The sequence below is a fragment of the Ischnura elegans genome, chromosome 8 (genome assembly GCF_921293095.1).
Source record: "Ischnura elegans chromosome 8, ioIscEleg1.1, whole genome shotgun sequence".
Lineage (NCBI taxonomy): Eukaryota > Metazoa > Arthropoda > Insecta > Odonata > Coenagrionidae > Ischnura > Ischnura elegans.
In genome coordinates, this window is record NC_060253.1 from 95,423,872 (window position 1) to 95,450,243 (window position 26,372).

A 26,372-nucleotide genomic window follows, 5' to 3' on the forward strand; every position below is an offset into this window, starting at 1 on the left:
TGGAGCTTAATTTAAAAAACTCTGTAACCGCTTCAAAACATTGAACAACAACATTGACCATTACGAAACATACTTCAAAATCAGTATCCGGAGTAAAAGGATGGAGGATGCGAATGGTTTATACCACTCAGGGAACATGATAATCTTTAAATAGCATACTTTTTCCATCCGTCCTATTCTACATTGAACTGAATTCAACCCAAAACAATGGAATTTAGAATAGGGCGAAAGGCCGTACTACCGATACAACAGCGGGCCATAAGACAGGGGGCATATCTGGCGCCGCAACAATACTTTCGTTCACCCTGGCAACCAGTAAAACGTAGCCGTACGGTGACATTATATCAATTGGATTTTCCAAGCGATAGAGAGCGGATGCGATAGCATATTGTGGTGTTATAAACGAAGTTTAAACGCACTGGTTACAGTATAAAACAGTTACAGTGAATAATACATCAATCACTTGAGTAGCAGAGGAAGAAAATAGTCATCTCGCAGGGGTTTGCAGTGAGCTACAGCCAGCGGAGTTTCGACTTCTACCAGCAGAGTTAAAAAATAACTCCTGCAAATAACAGATTGCATTTATTTCATGAAATAGAATCTCAGAATCGATTCCACTCCGTGGATTTGGAGTTGAACCAAAGAGGAGATCTCGCCATCTATATTTTCCGCTACGTACATCATGGAACGGTTATTAAAGAGACTTGAAACGAATTTCTCTGGAAGTGTGCTAGGCAACAGCCTGGAGGAGAGGCTGGATTATGAATATACTGCCCACCTGGAGCACAGAAACGAGGGATTTGGTCGCGAAACTGCAAAATACAATGCAAAAGGTGATTTGATAAAGGCAAAAGGCAGACGTGAGGAAACAAATTACACTGATACTCGTATTGAGGTGGTAAGTTCTCAGCTTTCCCCACCAAAAAATCCTGACACTCCATGTCGTTCTTTCGTGCCAGTTAAACGGAAGGCAGACAGCTGGGATGAAGAAAACGGCTACAAAAATGGGAACCTCAACGCCAAACGCTTCCATGGAGAAGGAGATGATGTATTTCCTGTCAACGTCGTAAATGAACGCTTTTATTTCGGCAATTATCTAGTTCTTCCATCAGAGAGAAAAGGAATCAAAAGGAAAAATGAAATTGATGGTGATTGTCTTCCTTTTCATGGGAACGATATCGTTATTGATGCACATCACTTCTTACCAAACCAAGTTCATGATTTTGATAATTCCGAAATGCTGCCTAAGAAGAAAAAATTGTGCATTAACACACAAATGGGATGCAATGACACTTTCGGCCGTGGTGAAGGTGATTTATCAAAACCAATGTATATCCCAGTAGAACGTGCTGATGCCCACAATAATTCATTTACGTTGGCTGAAGACGAGACAAAGGAAATAGATAGTGCAATGGACTGCGATAGCCCTCACCTTGACACCGAAGGTGACGCTATGAATGGACCGCGCAATGGAATGGACCGCGAGAACCCATACCATCATATCGATGGTGATGTTAAAAACGAAAAACACTTTCCCTCAAAACAACCAAGTGCATTCCGGCATCCTTATGAGCCAGCTGAGCAGATGGAATTTTGTACCAATGGAATGGACGCGATAAATGCTAGCTTCCAAGATGAATATGACTTTGGGTATTTATGCCAACGTGAGCCCACAGAAGAATGGGAAGAACGGGAAGGTGCGATGCCTAGTGACAGGTTTGCTGCTGATCCAGCAGCACCGACCTATCTGCGATCCGCTATTTACCAAAGACATTCATCCGAAAATGTAAGTACATAATTCAAATTGAATTAGAATACTTTTGCCGAGGGTAGAGGATTTCCTTTCTCTGAGGAACATACGAAGTATGAACAATGGCGATCATCGATTTCTGTGCGTGAGACCAGCTTTGAAAAGACGAAAACCTAGATTCCGCGGTAGATCTGATAGGGTGTTTATGACGATAGTGTTTTTTCATGTTGTTTCTTTCGATTGGAATTAGCATTTAAGTGAGTAACCACGAAGGAGGAGTAATGTTGATATTTCAATCAATATCGTAGATGAAGTAAGATGCAGGTATGAGAATAATTCATAGCAAAGTGCACAAAAATTGAAAAAAGAGATGAACTGCTAAAATCCTTGATGGTGAAATAATTCAAACAAGTTCACACGCTCCCTTTAACGACTGAATCGCACAACAAATTATTAGTCTTAACTTTATCTCTAATTCCAATGAGTCCAAGGCCATTGCAAATCATATTTGAATCCTAAGAAATGGTAATATGGTTTATCTTTACTGATTCTTACGGTATATTTTTTCAAGACGATAAAAGTTACAAAAATTACGAAAATTTGAAATTTTCACAAAGAGCTCGTTTACCATCATTTTTACATTTATTTTGATAACTTTTTAAATATGGAGGGATCAAAATTTTTCCGTTTTTAATTGCGTCACCCACTTCTCGAGTTCTTCGCGACGAAAATTTGATGGTTATCACCTTCTCGCACAAAAGTTGATGATGTTAACACCGCAATCAAAGCTCGACATCGCTTCTAAACTACTCCTTGACCCTGTGCATTTCTCTCTAGTGGTTTGCATTCTCGCATGCAATCAGTGGCAGTTCCAGAGAGGTAGTATACAATATGAACTTAAATAACTGAAATTTTTTTAAGTTGCGAGTACATACAGGATAGAATAGCCAGTAAAACGCAAATCACTAAAAAAGCACAAATTTATTATAAAAAAGTTAATTCCTTGATAAATTTTAAATTGGGCAACGTTAATGTGTTAAAACAAGCTTCCAAATCCTCATAATTTTCGTTACATCTCCGACCACCCCCTCCCCTTGTGCTGGGAAGTAACCCCCAGGATCGTACCTATGCTGTATCCGTCACTACTAGCGATAACTTCCCTTAATATATGTCTCTCCTGAAAACGAATTAATTAACAAGAAAATACAATGAAGTCACCAACTCGTGGAAACTGGGTGACAAATTTCGTGCTTTCTTACATTGAACTTAAAGGAGAAAAAAATACGCGGGAAGAATGATTTTTTCGTTGAAGCTTAGGTATCCAAAATTTATATAAAAAATTCTTTCAATGAGTGGCGACTTTCGATGTGAACGACACCATTCAAAATTTGTTTCTCATTGTACATTACAGATCAGCTAAACATTATCTTTAACAGTATGTTTTCTTTTTTTCACAGACGAAAAGCATGGATTACGGTAATGCATGTGAAGATGGAGAAAGAAGACATCATTCCCACAGCATTGTCGTTCATCCATGGTGGAATGAGACCAGTACCAATGCAAAACAGGATAACTGGGAGGAATGCTGGTGAAACTCAGTTGCGAGGAAGACAGCGGAGAGGTACATCAGATATGTCTTCCCATCTCCAAGAGTACGAATTGAAAATGCCTGAGAAGAAGAGGAACTCCTTGATAAGGGCATGCAACGAAGGGCTGATTCACTGTTTTAATATCAGAATAGGTATTCAAGTTCCAAATTATATTACTTTGGTGCTTGCAAAATTGAAATTGTTAGTTGCCACGCATCTGTTCATACAATGACATGAAAAATTGTGTTAGAGCAGTAGATCATTCACGATGAACTGTACTAAGTTAAATAATATTAATCGAACGCTTTCGTTTTGGAGATTTTTCTATTCGGGCGTCAATGTTATTTTTCCCTGCATGGCCAAATTGTTCTACATGTCACGATGAATGTCACCAAAGGCATCGTCACAATATCACTCTGGCATGCCAAAACCAAATTTTGTTTCTTTTAATCTACCTCGGGATGCATTAAAATTTGATGACGTGGTTGGCTATATAATTGCATTGCATTTTAATTTTTTACCCTTATCCTCCCATTGATCTCCACAGATTATACATTCCAACGAATTTCATAATTTTCATAGCATCCAGTACGCGTTAATTTTTTATCAACGACCCAGAGACCAATATCCACGTACTAGTTCAGGGATGGCGAACATGACGGCTCAAATTAAGACTCTCTCACGTAATCATTTTCAGAGATGGCAGGAGTGATCACAGGCCCTATTTCCGTCATTTTTTTCCATTGAAATTGCCATTACTGAACACTTTCGTGGAATCAACCTCAGTATATTTTTTTCAATCGAATACATCGCAAATGTAGGTAAAACACGCAAAAATAGCGCGAGAATTTCGTATTTGCAGCCGTGGAGCGCTGGCCAGAACGTCCCAATCCATAGCCATGCAGTTACATGAAGAGTGGTAGTGGTTGGGGCTCTTGGTGTTATTACGCGTCTAAGGTAGTGCCTTATGGAAGTCTTGGGACGCCGCCCGAGCATGCGCAGAGCAAAGTGGGTTGACATCGCCGCGCCGCCCGGCGGCCGTATAATCTTGGTGCTGCAGTGTTGCAAAATAACATGTTTTGGTAACCAGTTGACTTATTTTGCGTAAATTGTTTTATCGAATGAGTGATTGGCATGTAAAGAGGCCCTGTTGTAGCTGCGTTAATCGAGTTAGTGATTGTGTTTTAGCGTTAGTGAATAGAGTAATAGAAAGAAAAAACAGCGTTTCAGAATCAGCAGTTTTCGTGATATCATAATTTCAAAGGCGGTCAAGATCCAAGTAAATTTAATGTTGAGACATTTAAATTTGCAGTTCCAATCATCACTGGTATAGAGCCTAAAAATAGCTTAATCGACAAGAGCGAATCACAAATAGTCCCGAATCGCAAAAATACTGGTTCCGAAGAAATAATCGCGGCTGTGGTTAATTGCCGTAATTTAAGAAATGAGATTCCCGATTTTCAGCATTAAATTCATGGTACGAAGTGTTACGTAATTATTGGAACTGAAAGTTGGCTAACTGGTGATGATTCAGACAATGAGATCTTCCCATAATATTTCACCGTTTATCGGAAAGAAAGAATTAATTGTGCTGGAAGCGGAGTATTTATAGCTGTAAAGAAATCAATCGTAAGCCAAGCGGTAACCGAGACTGAGACCAGCGTTGAATTTGTGTGGTTTACAATTACATGCCCAAAATCCAAAACAATGTTAGTTTGCTCGTATTACACACCTCCCAACTCAGATATAACATCAATTGTGGGATTTGAAACCCAAAAAAACTACATAGCATCCATGTATCCTGAAAGAAACTTCATTGTAGGTAGAAATTTCAACGTACCTTCTATAGATTGGCATACTATAGCTTCATTCCTGGTAGGAGTGATAAAGTGATTTGCGAAGCGTTATCAAAAGTTTTATACTAAATTCATTCAAATAGCATCCGTGCATAAACAGAGGAGAAAGTATTCTTGATTTATTAGCGACAAATATACCTCATCAGGTTACGAACGTGAACACCGTCGAAGGAATAAGTGACCATAGAGTTGTAACTGCAAAGTTTTCTCTAAATACCACTGAAAATTTAAAAAAAAAGAAGGTAAAGTTTTCATTTTTAAAAGGGCTGATTTTGAAAGGGTCAAGAGTCATCTGAAATGTGCTTTCTCCGCATTTCAGGAATCAATAATGAAATTAAATGTAGAGGGTGTTTGGAAAGCTTTTCTTTCGTTCGTAACTTCGGGAATAAATAGCTACATCCCTAGTAAAACATAAAAGAAGCTAGCCAATGGAGATGGTATGACGCGGAAGTGAGAAAATCATTGAGGCGACAGATAGCGTGCCATGCTAAAATGAAAAAAGTCAGCACGGATTCATCCGCTATTGAACGCGAGTCAATAATTAAAAAATATAAGTTGTCTAAAGCCGCCACGAAGGAAGCGTTCAGGAATGCATTCACGAAACACTTGTAGACCAGCAACGGGATAATCCAAAGGCATTTTGGTCTTATGTTCGGGAAGTTCAAGGTAGGAGATCTACCGTATGTTCGCTGAGAAACGATAATGGAGATGTGTTGACAAACAGTTCCGATAAAACCAATTTATTAAATTCCTACTTAAAGAGCGTGCTCACCGAGCCTTCTGAGAACTCATCCGAAACAGTTGACAATGGTTGACAATATCTTCACACGAAATATGCCGCCTATTGACATTAGTGCGCACGGAATAGAAAATATATTGAAATCGCTCAGTCCAAATAAATCATCTGTTCCAGACTAAATCCCGTCTCGCGTATATAGAGAACTAGCCCTAAGGCCCAGGTGGAAATAAAGTGGTATATGAACTCTTTCACGCGAAATAAAGCGACCACTATTAATAATTTAGAAATCATGGTCGAATGGATATCATCCATTTCTTCTACATTTCAATAACTTTTGACTAATCAAACCTAAATATTTCTATCTGGAAATCTCATGGCCTCGCCTCCACATTTTACCGCTAGCAACGTAAGAAGAACACTTACTGGCACATCAACCTGACTGTAGCCCCGTGGGGAATTGTGAAAACGGAATTGCCACCAATGGGCGCCACAACAGTAGGGGTGAATGAGGCGCATGTCCGCGGCTTGTGGATTGAATTTCGGTCACATTTGTGTGAGAAATTAGTTGGGATCAATCCCTAAACGTATGCAGGAAGTTGTAGAGACAGCGAGTACGCTGATACACATTAATTAATTGAAAAAATTCTACAGTTTTTAGTATTAAGCACATATCCCACGCGAAAAAAATCATCTCACAGCAAAATCACGTGTGAGCCCGAATAAAAAGTTTGAAAACATGGGTGCCAGTGGCGAAGCGAGGAGGGTGGGTGTTTGAAAGATATAACCCTCCTCCCAGATCTTTGATAAATTTTTAAGTTAATTACCTTTTACTTGATTGAATTAATATTACTTATAGAATAGTGTAAGGAGTAATAAAATGGCCCTCAGAAAGCCTTAAAACTCACTATTTGAACATTATATCTTTAAGTAATTCTGGGGGAGAGCCACCACACCTTCCGCTTACCCTGGCGGGTATTTGATGCCCCCAGTATCAATTTAAAAAAAAACCCACGCCTCAATTGCTGGCTGCGCCCGTGATGGGGAGTCATCCATTTTGATTTGAAATATGTGTTAACATTGGTATAATCAATAAACTCTGTTGTTTCAGACTTAACTTTGTGAAAATCCATTTTAAGCAATTAAAACGGCATGGAACTTTTTCACACAGTTTATTTAAGACAAACGGTTTCGTCGCAGAGGCGACATCTTCGGTTACAGAAATCGTTATTTTTATAGCAATAACAACCTAATAACAACAAAAATACCGATTTCTGTGCATGAAGATGTCGCCTCTGCGACGAAACCGGTCGTCTTAAATAAACTGTGAGAAAAAGTACCATAACTTTTAATTTTTTTATTGATAGAATCATTATTCTAATGATTGTAGTCGTTAAAAATTCAGTATTAACTTGCTCTATATTCATCTGCTTAGAATATGTCGATGTTGGAAATGTCTATTTAAAAAAATGAAATAAGTATGGTTACATCGTACTCGAACCGTCTTAGAATTTCATCGCAACTGCCGACCGTGGTGAAGGTGAAGAGCCCGAAAGAAAACACTCCGACGCACAGTGGGCTAAAATCGAAAGAAGATAACATAAAAATATAAAACTTTTTAAGAGTTAGGGAGTTGAAACTACGCATAAATATTCTCAAATACATTTTGCAGAACATGCCAGATCACTCGTCAACTAGAAAATTTATCGAAAAACGTCCACCCGCGATTTTTCTTTTGTGATCAACTGTATCTCGGTGTATTTGGGGTGGTGGAATTATGCTGATCATGGTTAGCGAATACTGGTGAGAGAGCAGTGAGAATAGAATACAATTATGACGTGGAACAGGGGAACGTGATATGTTAGTGTCAGGGTCTGTCTGGCCAGAGGTCGGCGATCGCCTAGGGCCCTGCCAAACGCTCGTCTCTATCGTGAAGCTTATATGAAGGGTGTAATAACAAAAGGCTCGTATTACTGTAACCGAAGCATTCATTGCAATTATAAAATTCTAAGTTTGCATTAGTATGTATGTTATTATATACGTTTCCTTTGTTGTTATTTTTACATTTTCTGAAGTTCATTTGTAGTTTGTTGCGTTCATGTTTTAATTTTTTAGTGTTTTGCTTTGAATTGGCGACTTGGTTACAGAGAGAAAAAAGGGATTGCTGTGAAAGAAATTAGGATTCAAGCACTTCATTTTGTTGGTTTGGTTCTTGCGTAGCTGCAACACGCTTTATATTTTTGTTTGGAAGATAATCTTTCCAGTTTTAATTTTATATAATCGCTATGATGCATTGACAAAAAGCGCCAAGGGGACCACGGAGTAACGACCCATCCGACGTATGGAGTACTGCACTTAAGGTGAACTCCTCAAAGCAATCAACCACTGGGATCGAGCAGTCTCTGAAACAGTGCTGCCACCACTAGGATTTGAACCGCCAGGGTCAGATGCCAACAAACTAGCCACCGCACCGAAAAAATCGTCACAAATTGTTGTAGCAGTCGCTAAATGTAAAATTAATCATTTCCGGCAACTTCATCTCACTCGCTGAATCCTCAAACCCGAGCATCATTTCAATTATTAAAATGTTTATCGGTCGCAACATTTAGGGACCTTTGTATATCGTGATTTTGATTAATGTTACTTCCACAACATGCGTCATAGCTGACAGAAAAAACATTTACACAAAACGTTACTTAGCATTTTATGATGTGAGGCACTCACTTGTATTTAAACATGACTGGAACAGCATCTGAGCTTGGGTCACAGGGATTGGCTGGTCTGCTAGAGGATCTTGTTCCAGGACTTCTGCAAAGAAATAATTGTTATTAGTAACGAAAGTGGAGGAGAGAAATGATCCATTTGGCTCGATAAAATATTAGGATGGGTACACTCAGAAAAGCCGACGGCATTTGGTGAATTGATTGTAGCGATGAAAAGAATCGGATACTTACCTCTACCATATTCACTTCGATTGCATTACCTATTCGAAAGATTCAAGTTTGCAACTGCACAATTAAATAGGAATAATTTCAATGTATGTTATTTTAAAAAACATTTTGACTTCACATAAGCCTTCCATCGAGGCTTTAAAACAAGAGTTTGTCCAAAAAGGGAGTATATTATTTATTATTTTTACTGCAAAGTTAGCATTTGATTCGTCCTAAGCTCTACTTTCATGCGATTATCACTATATGACTTATGCACGCCAACATTCATCGGCTCAAAGAGTCATACGGTGACGAGCCAAAGCTTTATTTTTATCATGATTCTTACGGTACGGGAATTTAATATTTGTTTACAGTCAAAACGACAAGTATGTTCCAATTGCATTGATCAACATGCTTAACCAAGGTAGGAATGATATTTGGAGCTGGCCACCGACAGCTAAAGCCATTTTCGCCTTGTGTCACACAATACGGGTTGCTGACCGGACATTAGACAGCCACTGGATCTGGGTACTGGCATGACAATAGCTCGACGCCGTTCACACAGGTGCGAGCTGCTGGCGTGAAAGTAGACAGTTACTGCACGTGGTTTCAGTGGCGTTTCAAACCCAGTTCATTGCGAATGTGTTCAAGCGAGGCTTTACGCTAATCTCTATCCTTATCATTAGGATTCAAGCTATTCCATATGTTGGTTTGGTCCTTGCATAACTCCACAAACTTTATATTTAAATGGTAGCCCGTCTGTCCTCCATTTTTCGTTTTCAAACACTACTTGAAACCAGAGGCGCAGCAAGGAATGCTGGGTGCTGGGCGCACCCAGCTGGAGCTGGGGGGGGGGGGGGGGGTTAGGTGCAACGAATACCGGGGTGTGTGGGGGTATGGAATACCCACCCGGATAAGCGGTACGTGCGAAATTAATGAATTGCGGAATTTTGAGATAAATTGTTCAAAATAGTGAGTTTTACGCTATTACGCTTTCTGAGGGATATTTTATTAATCCTTACACTATCTTATTAGTAATATCAATCCAATTAAGTGAAATAGATTAAACTTACGGTAAACACGGTATAACCCCTAACACATCCCTCGCAGCACCACTGCTTGAAACTATGAAACACAAATAATGCACCCGACGTGGTCCAAGACTTACGAGCTATTGTCTTTTCGCAATACCGTGCGGGTTGACGTCCGAGTCACAGTGGAGTTGCCGGTTGTGGCAAAATATGGGGGAAGGTGAGAGGCGAGTAAATACAAAACTTTCTGTAGAAACTCGGTTGTGAGTTACTGATCGACCCGCACATAACGCATGATGCGTTCACACTGAAGGAGTAGCCGCGCTGCCGTAACTGACCAGGCCAGCTCGGATACTAGCTCGCACTGTGTAAACCAGGCCTCAGGGAAGGGTGGAGAAAATCCCGGCGTTGATATTAATCTGTTTTTATCAAAAGGCACTTTAGGTGACCACGGCTTAACGGCCCATCTGACGGACTGAGTGCTGTACTTGAAGAGCCCTCCAAAAAGAACTTAAGTTAGGGGCGGGCATTCTCAGAAAAATCTCCACCGCCGTGGAACCAAACCCTAGGACCAAACGGCTTAAAGCACCAGAGTGAACACAATTTAATCAGTAATTAACTCAATTAAAAAATTGGGGCACTTTCATGCTTTCTGTACACGCATTTATTTTGCCCAAGGTAATCATTAGATATTGTCCTTCTGCAAAAAAGGATTGAATTCTCTCAAAGCTTGACAATTGTGTAATCTCCTCAGTCAAAATTGTCTCATTGCATTACTTGATAAATTATTTAATTTAATGGCAGTCGAATTTAGCTTCTATTTTGATTTTTAGTTGTCTTCCAGAGACTGAATTCTAGTAATAAGGCCGCATAGAGTACTTAAACATTTGTCGGGGAGGGCGGTGTCCCTGGTGGGTAGCTGCATTTCAAAATGGGAAGTTAATTTAGTAAGTACAGCGTAATATCGGTGTAGGGGTCCTTTTCTGGGCTAAAATATTTCCTTCCTCGAAAACAGTTGCTTGGACTTAAAAACTGAGTAAATTTCGTTGTTTGAGAATCCAAATTTTAGATTTACCCATAGAAATTAATTTTTGTCCGTAGATTTTAGAAATTTAAATTATTGCACTTGGTGTCCTATATGGACTTCTAAATTCTGAACAGTAGACCTGATTTTATTTTTGGTACAGTAGGGAGAACATTCTCAAATCACATTTTCAGGGGTTTAAAAGTAGAGCCCGAGAAAAAATTAAGAGTAAGCCACATCCAAGGACCGTATCTTCCAAACATTTAAGAATATAAATATTTCATAACAATATTGGCATTGTCAATGCATGAGCAGAAAAGCCAGTGAAATTCTGTAATACGGCTTGCGCTTTCAATGAATGTAATTTGGAATTGGATTGCACGTACTTCTTATCCTTTGTGCGAGGTGCAACTTTCTTTCAAAGAACCAATCGGTGGACGCCGTGAAATCTGGGATCGGATGATTGGCCGCCCAGTTGCCGCACGTGAACTGATAGAAGTCCTCGCAGGGGTCTGCATCCAAGTCCAGGGACTTCATGAGATTGGCCGCTGAAAAACAAATGAAGATGAATAAGAAACAGTCAAGTTCAAAAATGAATCAATTCCACTGAAATACTGCGAATATAATAAAAATATAATTTATTTCTTTGCGTTCGATTATGGCGGAAATTTGAAAATGAATATTGACGCGTATTTTACAGTAGAATTTAAAAATATTATCTGAATTAAATCCCTTTCATTCAAACATGTGTTATAGCCAGTTCACCCTTTATCTCACCTGTTTCAACACATTGGTTTGAGGTGCAGACTTGTGGCTCCAGGACTGTATAACTCATTTTGTTGGCTGCAAGCAGAGGTGATGCAGAAAAATTATTTATTCAGCTAGCTTGAATATACAATATACTAAAACGTAGAGTGAAAACTAAGAAAGAAAGGAGAAATATTACTATCTTAAAAAGTACAAGGAGAAGATGGGACAATTTGGTTTACACATTATGAGGCATGATGGCCTGATGAAGACAATCGTTGAAGGAAAGGTGGAAGTGAAAAAGGGCAAAGAACGGCTCAGAATGAGTTAAAGTAGGGCAAAGGGTTATAAAGGATGTGAAAGAGAAGAAATACGTCGCTATAGAAAGGTTAGCGGATAGGAGAGAGGAATGGGGAACTGCGTCAAATCAATGTTAGCATTGTTGACTAATGATGTTGACTTAAATGTAATTAAGGCCAATTAGCAAATTTTTAAAGCAACTGCAAACATCAAATATTATTTTGGCCAATATAAAAAACTCTGGGTTAGAGAGCGATGGAAATTCAAATTATCATACATGAATAAGTAATTTAAAAATAACTTCGTTTGACCAAGGTGAAATAAATATGAAACTCACTATTTGCTCACATTTCATGCGTTTAAATTTTTCTACATGCTACTCAAGTAATTTGACCATTGAAGAGTGAGTTCGCGAGAAAAAAAAACATCGCACTGTTACAGAAGGATTTTTGAGTAGGAATGAAGCAGAAATTATTTTTATGTTACTCACAGTTATAGGAAAGAATTCCCACAGCAATTACCAGTGCAGCAGCTAATATAGCCAATAATATAATCACGGCAACCAAGCGTCTTTGCAAATTGGACTTGTGACTTGGAGTGGTGGCTCTTTTTAAACTGAAAAGGGACATTGAAAAAAATATATTACGACATTGAGGAATGAGTGGAAACTAGATTGTCATTCTTAACGTTTACTAACCGTTAAGCCTCGTTTCAGATTGGTCAACACTCAGACCGAAACGAAAATGTGTTGATTTGGCATGTTGCGTTTACCAACGTGAATTTAAAAGATCGATATTCATCTACCGATTCTTCCCTAATTCCCGTCTGTCTATAATTCGCTAGGCAGGAATGCATCTTGTCGTCAATTGAGCTAGCTTCTGAATATGGGGTTAGAGATGAAAGCATCAGTTTCATCATCAAATGGAGGCACTGTCGATGGCAAATTGAAACCGATATGTTTAGAAACATAGAATGAATTGAAGAAAAATGGAACAACGACAGATGTTATTTGCCATCGTTATGGAATTTACTTGATAAATTTCTATCTTAATATCTAAATAGAAGACTCATTCAGGAGACCCAATTCGTGGGAAAATATATATCAATAGAAATGTATATAAATTTTGTTAGTTGCGGAATAAACAATGTGGCCTTCGTGAAAGAAAGTGTTCATCAGATGACAAAGAAGATTCACAATGCGCAACTGACAACTGACTCGTGGGTTGGATGAGCTCAAGGTGTTTGCCACCCATCGCCGGAGCGGCCCAAGCTAATCGAAAGTAAGCTTGACGGATGTAATAGGGTGGTTTCCTATTATTTTTGTTATTGCCTAAATCGAAAGTTAATTACTCCTGGAGTACGTATTTCACGCTCTTAGATTTTTGAATTACGATATCTATTTTTCGTCATTAAATGAAAAGTGAAAATTTTCAAGCGCGAGAAAACGCGACGGCTAAGTATGAATGCTGGGAAGAACCCGTGTGACGTCGTTCTGGTTCCCGCTGCCGCAAGTGAGGTGACCTTGGGGCGAGGCTTTGAGCGCTGATACGATGCAGGATGCTAGCAGGTAGCAGAGTACCCTGCTAGCAGCCGACCTTAGGTAGTTTTAATAGGTCATTATCAAGAGCTGATACCCTGAGCTCTGTGCCTCGTGCATGCATTGGTAGTCTCAGACCAAGGTTCTTAGAGTAAAGGTTGCCTCATTCGCGACTCGGGCTCCCATTGGCTTGACGTCACTGTAGACCCAACTTCCAGCGCCATTTCAAATTCTAGCCTTTCCGCGGGCGTAACTGCTTACCATAGCTAGTTTTTGAAGTTACCCTCTATCGATCGCTATAAGCCGAATTTTAAATTGAATGCCGATTAATGAAAATAATGATGTTAAGATTTAAAAAAAGATAAATTCGTGTATTCAGACGCTATGATGTCCTGATTAAGTGATGAAATGGGAAGGTGTGCGAGTTAGTTCCGTGTCCCCACTTCATTCCTATTGCTCTCAAAACACTGTTTTCCTTTCTACTTCCGCAATATAATTTAAACTTACATTAATATGGCTGGGAGGAATATACGCAAAAAAAGAATTAGTTGCTTCAAAAAATTACAGTTCCGCCACTTTTTAAATAGAAATTATGCTCGTTTTCATTCCTCGCCGGGCTTTGAAAATATACATAAGATAAAGAAAATTATGCAAGAGGACATTGAAATCCTTTACTTCAATGGGAAGAAAAAAATAAGCATATAGAGTGAAAAGAGTTGTAAATTTACCGTTATTACCATTTTCAAATCATTCGTATTAGGAATTCAAAGTAATCATACGTTAAGCGAAAAATCATACAGATGAAACGGAACTAACTTCAATATTATGCTGAGAGAAATAAGAATTCCCCCGTAAAATAATTTCTAGAAATGGAAAGTGAACCACCAACAATTGCCGTTATCAAAACAGCACCATAGTTGCCCGCTTGAGTGGAGAACAGCCTTCGAATCAGAAGACTCTTCTCTATCTTAAATCCCACAGAAAGTTTCCACTGTAGCCTTTGGTCAAAAAAACAAAAAGAAAAATGTTTCATGGCACCAAAAAGCACTGCAGGAAACAAATCCGATAATTTTCAGTGACAATTGCTGAAACAAAAACTTAAGACTAATGTATATCAGCTATTTGGTCGATCATAAGTCTTTTGTAGAAATTTAGCTCCACCGTAAAGGTTCATTTTGAAGAGGGTATAAATAATAAGACTCAAGAATTTATGTATTAAAAGAATTTACTGAACAATTTTTTAAATCTTTGTAGTGGCACTACCAAAGTTGCTCTTCGTTGTTCCATTTTTTTGTTCAAACATTTTATTCTTGTGAGGACCCTCTGCTTGGCGTAACATTTAACAATTGCTTTGTCCAAGTTGGAGACACAGCACAGAACCTAGGTAATTTGTCGAATTAGTCCTAATTAGAGGGTAGAGTCTACTTCATTACATTTTTCAGGTAAATATAAACGCGAAAGAGTACATAAAAATATTAAATGGTTTGACTCAAGTCAACATTTATAAGTTTATAAAGGGTATTCTTAACCAATTTACTAGTTCGAGATAAAATATTATGATTAAAATAACGTAAGTTTCTTTTATGTGAACTACGATTTAACACTTGATTCCTGATAAATATTTTTATACACGCTAAAACTTTTCTGTCCCTAAAATAATAAACAAATTTGCGCAACCGTGGCCTCGAAAATTTCTCAATAGCTCTCAAAGGCATACGAAAGGACTCAAATTTACAGACTTGGTACTAGAAATTTGTTTACCTGATATCTGACCATTGGCACACGATGTTACTCAATGCATACGAGGTAAACGATGAATATGCAAAACAGTCCTTGCATGAATGAGTGCGCAAAATATTGAGTTCAATTTGCCTTAATAGGGAAGAATTCCTGATTTTCCAATGCAATAGGGGCATCTAAGGTCTTGATTACGAAATTTTTAGCATATCCACTTAGTTTGTCTGACTGATTCACTTTCACCACTTTTTTCACAGGTGTGGGGCGAGACACGGTCAATGATTCGATTAGTTAATATATACAATAAAAGATTTTTCAATTTAAGCATCCGCCTGTGATATGAAGGCCTGTTTACACGGTACATTAACACGAACGGGTTAATGTCTAAGTGTATGAACGCGAGAATGAACGCCAAAATGCACCGTGTAACCACCCAACTTGTGCGAATGCATGCACAGAAAATAGAACCTGTTCTAATTTGGTTCATGCATTCGTACATGTTCCGTTCCGGTCCACAAAAATCATTCACGCAAACGTACATTAACTCGTACGTGTTAATGTATCGTGTAAACAGGCCTTAAGACATTCCGTCCAGCTTTCTTCGTTTTCGACAAGCTGTTGGAGCTCGTTGCCACAGTACAACGGGAGACTGGCATATCCGACGATTAAAGGCGCTCTTCACCCACAAAAAGTTCGTCTTATGAGTAGTGGATTACAAAGACGATTTCCAGAGAAATTGCAGGAAATGTGTTCAGATTCGTGTTAAACACAAGGCGGCGCAAGGTCTCAGGAACTTATTCTCTCTCAATTTCTAGCGTGCAAACAATGAAATGGCTAGGATCAGCGGGCATACAGGGTCTACAGTGACGTAACGGGACATCTGCTGGCGCATGCGCAGTTACGAATGAGGCAACCTTACAGTCTAAGAACCTTGGTCTCAGACGATGTAAATCTCCTATCTACTCGTATAGAAACTAGGTCCATGTGACGTCACTTGGAGTGGCATTGCATGGGCGCCGATCTGGCCTTTTTCTAATGAGGATAAAAATTGATCATTGCCATTCATCTAAACCGGTATTTCTAAAACCAAATACTATGTATATTATGAATACACGAATGGTGGGTTACGAATCGCAATCAATGCCTTTCGTTTTCTTTGATGAAAGAAACTACACTATTTTTCGGTACACTTTCGAGAAATCGGTTCAAAAACCCTGCCTATTATAAAATTATCGAAGCCTAGCTCGTAGCCTCCGAGTCTGTAGCGGCTCCAATCCTGGATCGTGTTAAGACTTTCAAATGCCCTTCGTAGTTTTTCACGAATAGCGCAACCTCCCTTTGCATTTTATTCAAGAATAAAGTCTTTCCGTGCCGGATCCAAAAATAAGCTTTCGGCCCATTGAAGGTGCGGCAGTACGAGTGCTAAATAGCACCACTCTCTCAGTTTTTCCTCCGAAAACCTTCCCACACCACGTTTCACGAACTTCAGCTTCTTCAGACTCTGCCACATTTATCTATCTATCTATCTATCCCTTCTGCAAGAATTCTGAGGGTTCAAGGCGAACCCTCTTAAGGGTACAACGTACCGGGTCCAGGAACCAAGCCCGAGGCTTATACGCCCGGACACCCGGGGAGGGGCTGGATGGGAAGGAAAAAGGATAGAGGCGCCGTCGCGATCGGAGCCCGCCGACGCGACGCCTCCGGGAAAAGGATAGGAATGGAAGGGAGGGGAATAGGGATAAAACCCCCCAGCGCTATAGAAGCGAAGGAGGCCCTACCTAGCCAAACCAAGCATACGCATTATTCTTCTACCAATTCTAGTAGATTTTCCTATGAGGAAGAAAAATCTATCGATCGAATCGGTAGATATATCCTTACTGCAGTTAGAATTTATGGCAATAACTCCCAGATATTTCGAAGGGAAGCAAGCACAGCACCCAATTTTGAAAATTTAGGAAATGTAATGCGCCGACTGGGGCACCGACTTAAAAAAAATATTGGAGGGGCCCATATCGGGGGTCTTGCCCCGGGAAGAGGTTAAATTCAAAGTTTGTCGCAGCACCGTAACACTATCATCATTCACACCACTTGTTTTCAGTTAATCTGCTTACTACCTTACAATTATTTATTTTAACGCATTATTGAATTATTTTAAAAGGCAACTTTTTTAAATAAAAAATAAAAAATACGAATATATTGTTGTGATTTCACAAAGCATAATAGAAATTAATTATTTTCTTGAATTAAATCTTGATTATTATTATTATTAATCCGCCCCCCCAAACGAATCTTTGAGGGGGCTCGGGCCCCCTCAGTCCCCATGGAGTCGGCGCCACAGTGCTTGTAGTTGATATATAAAAATTATAGATTACCTGATACATTTCCCAATGCAAGCGATGAATGTGTTCCGGCAATATCTCGCAGTGTGTGACACCAGCGGTTGAACCATCACCTTACACTTCCGACTCGAACCTCGCCTTTGACTACTCATGACTGAAGAACGATTTCGATCACAGCGAGAGATCGATAGTTAGCCAGGGGAGTTACAATGTCGATGGAATTCGCACGCTTTCAATTCTCGGGCGCATCAAGTAGACAAGTCGAAAACATTGTACACACATGGGTTGTCGCCACACGTCCCCGTTATGCTAAGCCACGTCGCGACCCAGTGCAACGCTCTAATAAAAACTATCTAAATATCGCATATATGGAAGTGTAGGCAAGATCGTTTCTCCATATTGTTGTACAGGCTGTTCCTTTGATCGTGTGTCGTTTTTTAACTCCATTTTTTTGCCTCTTTCCCTCAACCTGTATTCATGATAACTGGCATACTCATCGGAAAGGGTATGTTTTGTTGAGAGTAAGCAAAATTTTACAATTTTGACCTTTTGACCTCACAACGTGGGTCCAAACCAAAATCTAAAATTAGCCTTACGGAGTTTCGATTGAAAAAAAATAATACATCAAGATATAAAACAGCACATTTCAATGAAAATTATGTCAATTCTTAGGTTTTCTGACTTGATAAATGAAAACAAAACACTGATTCATTAAAATTCTGCCGTTGACCCAGTTAGGTCACAGTCAAGGTCATATGGGTGACAGAAAGAATACCACAACAACAAATACGTCAATTCATAGGCGGATCTAGAGGAGAGGGGGCACGTCCCCCCCAGACCCTTAAGAAATATGCAGGATTTTTAATACGGTCCCACTATCGTTGCGTTCGTTTTGTATTGCGAGGTATCCTTGTGCCCCCCCAGAACAAAATCCTCGATATGACCTTGCTGGTGCTCCCCCCCCCCCCCCCCCCAGAAAGAAATCCTAGATCCACCCCTGCGTCAATTCACAGGTTTTATCGGGTGCCCAAGTCAGTGGTATAGCCCAAATACTCGCCCTGTCCACTAGTTGACCTCCAAGGCCATTACGGAGGCCAAAGGTCGTAGAGGTATCATGACAACCATATCTGTCATGCTAACCACCGTGTCGAACCATAGGTTTTAACGGGTGTAGCTCATAGATCCGTAGTATTCATTACAGTACCTCCGAAGTTCATATTGGAGGATCAAAGGTCATAGAGGTATGTTTCGAAATATCAAGGAAACAAGAGGAATGGTGCAGTCCGCACAGGGGCGGACTGGCCAGGTGGGGCTAGTCGGCGATCGCCAAGCGCCCCGAGCTTACGGTGCCCTCACAACGCCAGCGTATATCGTGAAGCGGCCGGCATGCTCTGATCGCGTCCCTTCTCTCCCTCGCCTGTCCCACGCTTAGCCATTTTTTTCCCTCCTCCACCCTTCCCCAAAGACTCCATTTCCTTAGCGAAACGCGATATCCCCACAGCTGTGTTTCGAAGTAGTTGAGCCAATTAGGTTACCGAGAAAAAAATATCAGATTACAACGAATGGGAACCATTACAAGAGCTAAGTGAAAATCGCGCTTTTGTTTTTATTTTATCCCACTTCCAATAACAGTTTATCGCATTTCGTAGCATCTTTTTTTTTATTTTCATAATGAGGTAGATGACGATGAAATGCAGTGAAACACAGTTATAAGACAACATTTCAAATAATTATGTTGTAGAACAATAATATATTAAGGAATAAGACATGTAGTGGAGGAGGTTTAGCTTGCCCGCGCCCACTTGTAGTTCGCGGCCACGTAGAGTCCCAGCCAACTAGCAGCTGGCCAGTCGCTCACATGCTTTAAGCAGTGAGTGTCGGCGGAGCATTTAAACTGCGCTCGGCACAAAATGTCCGAATTTTGCCGTCGAAAATGAAAATTTGCGTAAGAATATCATAAAATTCCAGTCATCGCATCTATGTCGCATTTATTTGCTCACATCGCATCTATATCGCATTTGCGATTTTCACGTATCTCTAACCATGTCGCATCTCATTTGTCTGCGTCTTTGGGTGAGGGCTATCTACAATGCACCGTGAAACTCACGATCAGTTCCACAGATAGGAAGTAAGGATGGAGGCGGTGTTGGATGGGGCAGATACGCCCACGGCGAAACTATTCTGTATTCTTCCCCACATAAATCCAAAAATCCTACACAGTTCAATAATTTCTGGTTTGATTAGTAATAGAATTTTATGTCATTCATAGTGTTAATATGAAACGTGTGTAAATGAGCGGTGCGCAGAAAGAAATAAGGAGAATAATAATCGCTTAGATGTTAATAATATCTCAAAAAACTTGAATGCTTGCCTGAACAAGGACAGTGGTTCCAGTAAAAATACGCAACCAAAATCAATACACTATGAGAGTTCAAATACAGATTCAGGTACGTTTGAATATTCGTCTTTTCATTTTTAGATTGTTAAAAAAACCCAATATGAAATCAAAGTGCGATTGTCCACGAAAAAAAGTTACATGAAATATTTTAAAGGGAAAGAAGCGCTGGGTAATGTTTTCGAATAATGTTAAAAAAAAAAAAGGCTAAAAAAATTGTCAGTCATCATCAGGCTTGGCTTCCAAATTGAATATTAAGGACTTCTTCTTGTTGTAAAATAACAAAAAATGAAAATATAACAAAAATCCAAAAGGTGAAGACAGCGTGTCTAAACCCCAAAGTGCGTCCAATAGGGTAGTTTTCTTAATCAAAGAAAACGAAAGGCATTGAATGCGATTTGTTATCCACCATTAGTGTATTCATAATATACAAATTTTTGGTTTTAGGAATCCCAGTTTAGAAGAATGGGAATGGTCAATTTTAACGTTATTTGAAAAAGGCCAGATTGGCGCCCATGCGATGCCACTCCACGTGATGTCACCTACTTTCTATACGAGTAGATAGGAGTTTTACAATGTCTGAGGTTACCAATGCATGCATGAGGCACAGAACTCAGGGAAATAATCACCTATAAAAACTGCCGAAGTTCGGAAATTTTCCTTCGTTTTATAGGGTATTAATAATCCTTATTTAAGCCAAGCGCTACCTGCTAGCAGGGTACTCTGCTACCTGCTAGCATCCTGCGTCGTATCAGCACTCAAAGCCTCGCCCCAACGTCACCGCACTTAGCGGCAGCGGGAACCAGAATGACGTCACACGGGCTTTTCCCAGCATTCATACTTAGCCGTCGCGTTTTCTCGCGCTTAAAGTTTTTCACTTTTCATTTAAGCGAAAAATAGATATCGTCATTCCAAAATCTAAAAGCGTGAAATACTAACTCCAGGAATAATAATCTTTCGATTTAGTCAATAAAAAATAATAGGAAACCACCGTATTGGAGATTAGCCAGCATGACTGAAATGTCTACATAAGTTTGTTGCGAGGTGATGAAGCAGCTAAAACTTGTACAGAAAGCAGTAAAATAAAATGTGGAAATGGCGTGGTTCACGTCCACAACCTCAACTCAAGCTCAACTGTATCGTTTTTAATAGTTTATTTACTACAGTAAATATTAATTTTTCAAGTAAAATTAACCATAAATTATTAACTTCAGTCCGAAGATCGTATCAGCAATATTAGAAGAATTTAAATAATTTATAGTTTATTCTAATTGCTTTTTTCTATTTATTACCTTAATTGTGTGGAAGTAGGTGGTAACAATATAACTATGAGTATTTATATATATTGTGAGTATTTCTGAAGAGTTCCTGAATGCAAAATCACTTAGGACAACACAATAAGTATTTCATTTATTGATTGGGTTCCTTAATATTTGAAAGTTACTGATACATTTTTTTAAACTACAGCTTCTCTAATATCAATATTAACAAACAATCCAAATAATTTACTTGGTCTTTTATTGTATGCCAGACAGTTTTCATAGGTCGACTGATTTATTTGGACCAAACAAATTGTTAAATATGATCCGTACAAAATAATTTAAGATATTTTAGTTAATTCAAGCCTGAATTTCCCTATAATATTAGTAGGTTCCTCAATTTTGCTCAAGTTTATATATACACTTTAAAACAATCACCAACGAGTATGGATAAAAGCTACGTACTTATGGTTATATCTATATGATACGTAGAAAATAATTAATTGGTAACAACCAAAAACCATTATCTAGCCCCAAGTATACTTTCGTTATGTTTTACAACTTTATATTTAATAAAAAAAGACTCAAATTACTTGAATCCAAGTTTATTTGCAATTATAAAATTCTACGTTTCCGCTATTTGCGTTATTTACGGCATAGTGAAAAGATTACATAAAAAAATTGAAGGTGCTAGAAGATAAAAGAGAACCTGATTCTTTTTTGAAAGAATTAATCGAATAGGTTACCTATTTAAGATTTCAGTGAAGTTTCAAGGTACAAATTCACTAAATAGATACAACAATCATAATGCATAATTAAACTATATACGTTGTGAAGTTACCACTTTTCATGGTATTTTTTCTTACGAAAACACTATTTTTTAAATTGTAACGCTTTTAAGACCCAGAATAACGTCATAATCCATTTCCGGGCATAATATCTCCTATTATTTTCTGGTGGGGTGGGCCCGAATCACTCCAGACAGGTCCATCTTTCAATATTATTGACTTGGTGATCACGAAGGAGAAAAAATGTATTGCGAAGTCAAATGAAAACAAGGTTTTGGTTTTCAAATGTATTTCAAATATATACTTGTTTTTGCACTCAAACTATATTTAGGATCCGAGTATGAATTGCAAATGAATTTCATAGGAGGAAAACAGAAAAAGTTAAGTAAATATTAATTTGTCTCCTATATTAAATATCATTGAACGAGCCATCCTACCCGTGGCAGACAAAATGGAATGCTCTCCACAAAAGGTCGAGAAAAAATGTCCCATGGCATGAAGGTTAATCACAAGAAAACACTGGTTATGCGGTTTGTAAAGCATCATGAGCGAGGAATTTGAGACTCGATGTAAAAGTGGGTGGGGAGAACCTTTAGGAGGTAGAGCAATTCAATTATTTTGGCAGCACATTACTAAAGGAAAACGGATATAGCGGTAAGGACATCAGGAAGAGAATTGCGTTAGCAAAGGAGGCGTTCATGAACAGGGAGGAGCTTATGAGGGGAGCGTTATGTAAGAGTTTAAAGAAAAGGTTAGTGAAGAGTTTGATCTGGAGTGTAGCGGAAACGTGGACGTATAGGAAGGAGATTGAGAAAAGACTGGCGGCGTTTAAGATGTGGGTATGGAGAAGAATGGAGAGGGTGAAATGGACGGAGAGGAAAAGGAACGACGAAGTGCTGGACATGGTGGGTGAGGAGAGGCAGCTTTTCGATGAGGCACGGAGGAGACAGAAGGTGGAGGTTGGATGGATGGAGTTAATGCTTAGCGGAGAAGGGATGTTGAAAACTGTGTAATAGAGGGTAGAATGTTGGGTAAACATTCTTAAAAGCATTTTTAGATAGAGTGAAAGGGAGTAGGCCTTATTTGGAATTGAAAAGGGAAGTCCATGAGGGAAGGGCAGACTGCCGGAATGCGTCGTGAAGCTCCTTGTAAATCCTTCTTAATTGGCATATAATACTAAGCGCTTATAATAATAGTAATAAGCGCTTCAGAAATCCCCAAATAAATAAATCATATGGTGTGACGTTGGAGTCACTCGGCGGCCACTCAACTTCTGTCCCCATGGACATTTGCCGACTGCCATCATAGAAAGGTTTCCTATTATTTTTTATTGCCTAAATCGAAAGATTATTACTCCTAGAAAACGTATTTCGCGCTTTTATATTTTTAAATGACGATATCTATTTTTCGCGATTAAATGAAAAGTGAAAAATTTCAAGCGCGCGAAAACGTGACGGCTAAGTATGAATGCCGGGAAAACTCCGTGTGACGTCGTTCTGGTTCCCGCTGCCGCAAGTGAGGTGACCTTGGGGCGAGGCTTTGAGCGCTGATACGACGCAGGCTGCTAGCAGGTAGCAGAGTACCCTGCTAACTGGTAGCGCTTGGCTTAAGTAAGGATTATTAATACCTTATCAAACGAAGAAATTTTTCCGAACTTGGCCAGTTTTAATAGGAGATTATTAAGACATGTTTCCCTGAGCTCTGAGCCTCATACATGCATTGGTATTCTCAGACGATGTAAAACTTCTATCTACTCATATAGAAAATAGGTCCCTGTGACGTCACGTGGAGTGGCATCGCATGGGCGCCAGTCTGGCCTTTTTCAAATTAGGATAAAATTGACCATTGCCATTCGTCTAAACCGGTATTTCTGAAACCAAATAATTTGTATATTATGAATACAATAATGGTGGTGAACGAATCGCAATCAATGCCTTTCGTTTTCTTTGATGAAGGAAACTACCCTATTCCCATTGAGGACTAACTTAGATTAGTGGGGATGAGCTCCGTCCTGTTGCAGCCTCACTCCTCCCTGGTATTATTAACCATAGAATGCATTGTGAGAAGACTTTGGAGCCTCGTTTTCTGATCAATCGAAGTCGATTTGCCGAATTCGGCCGAAATCTTTGACCCAATGGACAAACACCAGGACGAATTCGGGAGGAACGTCCTAGTTAAATTAAGTTATCAAAACATATAGTTAATCCAACAACTATAGGTGGGACAAATTTATGTCGGATATAAACTTAAGATTCCCTATTAAAATATATTTGTCAAATTTATAATTTAAAAAACTTTAAATTACGGTATTCCTTCCATGAAGTTCATCGAAACCTCAAAACCAAAAAATATTCTTCTTCCCTCGATTCTTTTTTCCACAACTGAAGTGAAATTTAACATTTTTCTGACGAAAATACTCAAAAGCTTTTGAGAGACGAATGAGTTCCTTACAAGTGACCAATTCTTAACCTTCATATACGCATTAAATTTAAAATAACGCATGCGGAAACATGAGAATGCATATGTCCACAGCGAAATAACCGCTCTTCATCCACACCATAAATAATACTAAAAGCGATATATCATCTCAAAGGTTCGTTACATTACCCAAATAACCTATCCCAAACGTGAAGTATACTCACTAAGTGCTTCGGGAGCTGACTTCCACCAGGTCTGGATGGCTGTCGGATGGCTGTGTCATAGGTATGGTCCATGTTGAGCCTGGAAAGTGGCAACACAGAAAGGAGAACATTAGTCAGCCGTTCAGGCGACGAGATATTCCCCTCGTCAAAGTGGAATGCATTTTTTAATTTCTTCACTTTAATATCTCAGCAATCAAATTACGAACGTATGAGGTATGAATAACACCTCAAGTACCGTTATATCATTGTTTCAATCCTTTATCTCAACATCCATAACAATTATTTAGACGTTTAATCTAAGACGCTACCCTTATTTAATGATACTGATGTAACAATGCTTTTATTCAAGTTTTTTACAATATTTTTAGATATTATTGCACATTGTGATTATTATGTCCCTGCGTACGATACTTTTGTACGATATTTTAACCACTTGTATGATAATTTACCGAAATGAGGCGAGAACAAAAGACTTTCCTTTACATCCATTAACGAACAACCAAAATCAAGGGTTACATTAACAGCATAGCGAGAACTCTTGGGTTGGTATCGCCAGCAAATGTGGAAATTGTTCATGAACATTGATCTTTATTAAATAAATAATAAAACCTGTGTACAAGTTTCATATAGAGATCTTTGACAAAAGTAGACGATAAGTCATACGGCATTGATAGTATTAAGTACTCACCAGTTATCGCAATATTTTAATGACTGAAGTTTTTAGGAATCAACTGCGGGTAACGAATACGGTTGGTTAAGTTGATATTAATGAGGGAAGGAATTAAACATACACGGATTATAATTCTCCGCATAATTTTCTCGGACTTGTTCTTCATCGCCAAAATTCAAGTTGGAGTTTTCAAATACGCGGTGATCGAAGCCTAATACATTAATTATATTTACGGACAAATTTTAAAAGAGACTCGTCACATTTAATTTTAATCAGCGAGGAGTAAGATAGCGCGTGCTGGAGCCAAGTCCCTCTTCAGCGCACTCTTAGCTTACCTGCGATGGTAAAAGACTAATGCCATAATCCACACCTTTAACAAGGGATGTAAATTGATTCCAAGGATTTTATAATGATCGCTACTCGACACTTCATCTAAAAACAATTTTCACGATCTTCAACAAGGTTGTCACTTCGAGCATTTGCGAGAGTTGCGTTCACTATTTCCTTGCTGATGTATTGGTAAAGACGCATAACGCATTCTCTTAGCTGTGCGGAAAATTCCTCAGGGAAGGTAACACAAGGGAACAAGAGAGCACCACTGAAGACAAGATTTGCTCGGAAGATTTCGATGTATCGACACCTGCAATTGTTTGGTCATAGGCTCGTCTCTCGAAGGCCCAAAAACCTTATATAAAATGAAAGAAATATTCGAAGAAACCCGAAAATCTAGTGACTGAAAAAATGTCCCCCGACGGAATGTTTCCGGAAGGTAGGGTCAGCGCGGATTATCTTAATTTTGAAGTCCCTTCTGGGCGCCGCTGCGGTGCGACCCGTAGCCTTCCTCTCACGGTCGTACGCGGATATCTGAAGGGCACGGTCCTTATGCTGGGTCTACACTAGTACCTTAAGTGACCACTATAGTTGGCTCTTTATTTATTTAAGGTGGTAGTGTAGGGGTCTCCAGCTTCCTTTAAGTACACCTCCAATTAAGTCACTTAGAACCCATACTTAAATTGCGTAGGCAACTGTTTCCGCACGGTTG

General features: G+C 39.1%; 2 protein-coding genes across 2 annotated transcripts in view; one reads left to right on the forward strand and one right to left on the reverse strand.

Moving 5' to 3' along the window:
- Positions 1 to 682: 682 nt before the first annotated feature.
- Positions 683 to 3,342, forward strand: LOC124164458. Its single transcript, XM_046541784.1, has 2 exons — positions 683 to 1,786; positions 3,208 to 3,342. The coding sequence occupies exons 1-2, from the start codon at positions 683 to 685 to the stop codon at positions 3,340 to 3,342; spliced, it is 1,239 nt and encodes a 412-aa protein (XP_046397740.1).
- Positions 3,343 to 8,617: 5,275 nt separating this feature from the next.
- The window catches only part of LOC124164237 (neprilysin-1-like), a 55,920-nt gene continuing 38,165 nt past the window's right edge, over positions 8,618 to 26,372 (reverse strand). Inside the window, exons 3-7 of the mRNA XM_046541477.1 lie at positions 24,661 to 24,739; positions 12,454 to 12,578; positions 11,694 to 11,759; positions 11,303 to 11,464; positions 8,618 to 8,739 (exon numbers count right to left, since the gene is read on the reverse strand). Of these exons, the coding sequence (XP_046397433.1) occupies positions 8,636 to 8,739; positions 11,303 to 11,464; positions 11,694 to 11,759; positions 12,454 to 12,578; positions 24,661 to 24,739 (536 nt within the window). The 3' untranslated portion in view covers positions 8,618 to 8,635. The remainder of the gene's footprint in view (positions 8,740 to 11,302; positions 11,465 to 11,693; positions 11,760 to 12,453; positions 12,579 to 24,660; positions 24,740 to 26,372) is intronic.

Coding starts and splice junctions, on each gene's coding strand:
- LOC124164458 (XM_046541784.1), top strand. CDS start 683: ATGGAACGGTTATTAAAGAGACTTGAAACGAATTTCTCTGGAAGTGTG. Junction 1,787..3,207: donor AAAGACATTCATCCGAAAAT/GTAAGTACATAA, acceptor TTTTTTTCACAG/ACGAAAAGCATGGATTACGG.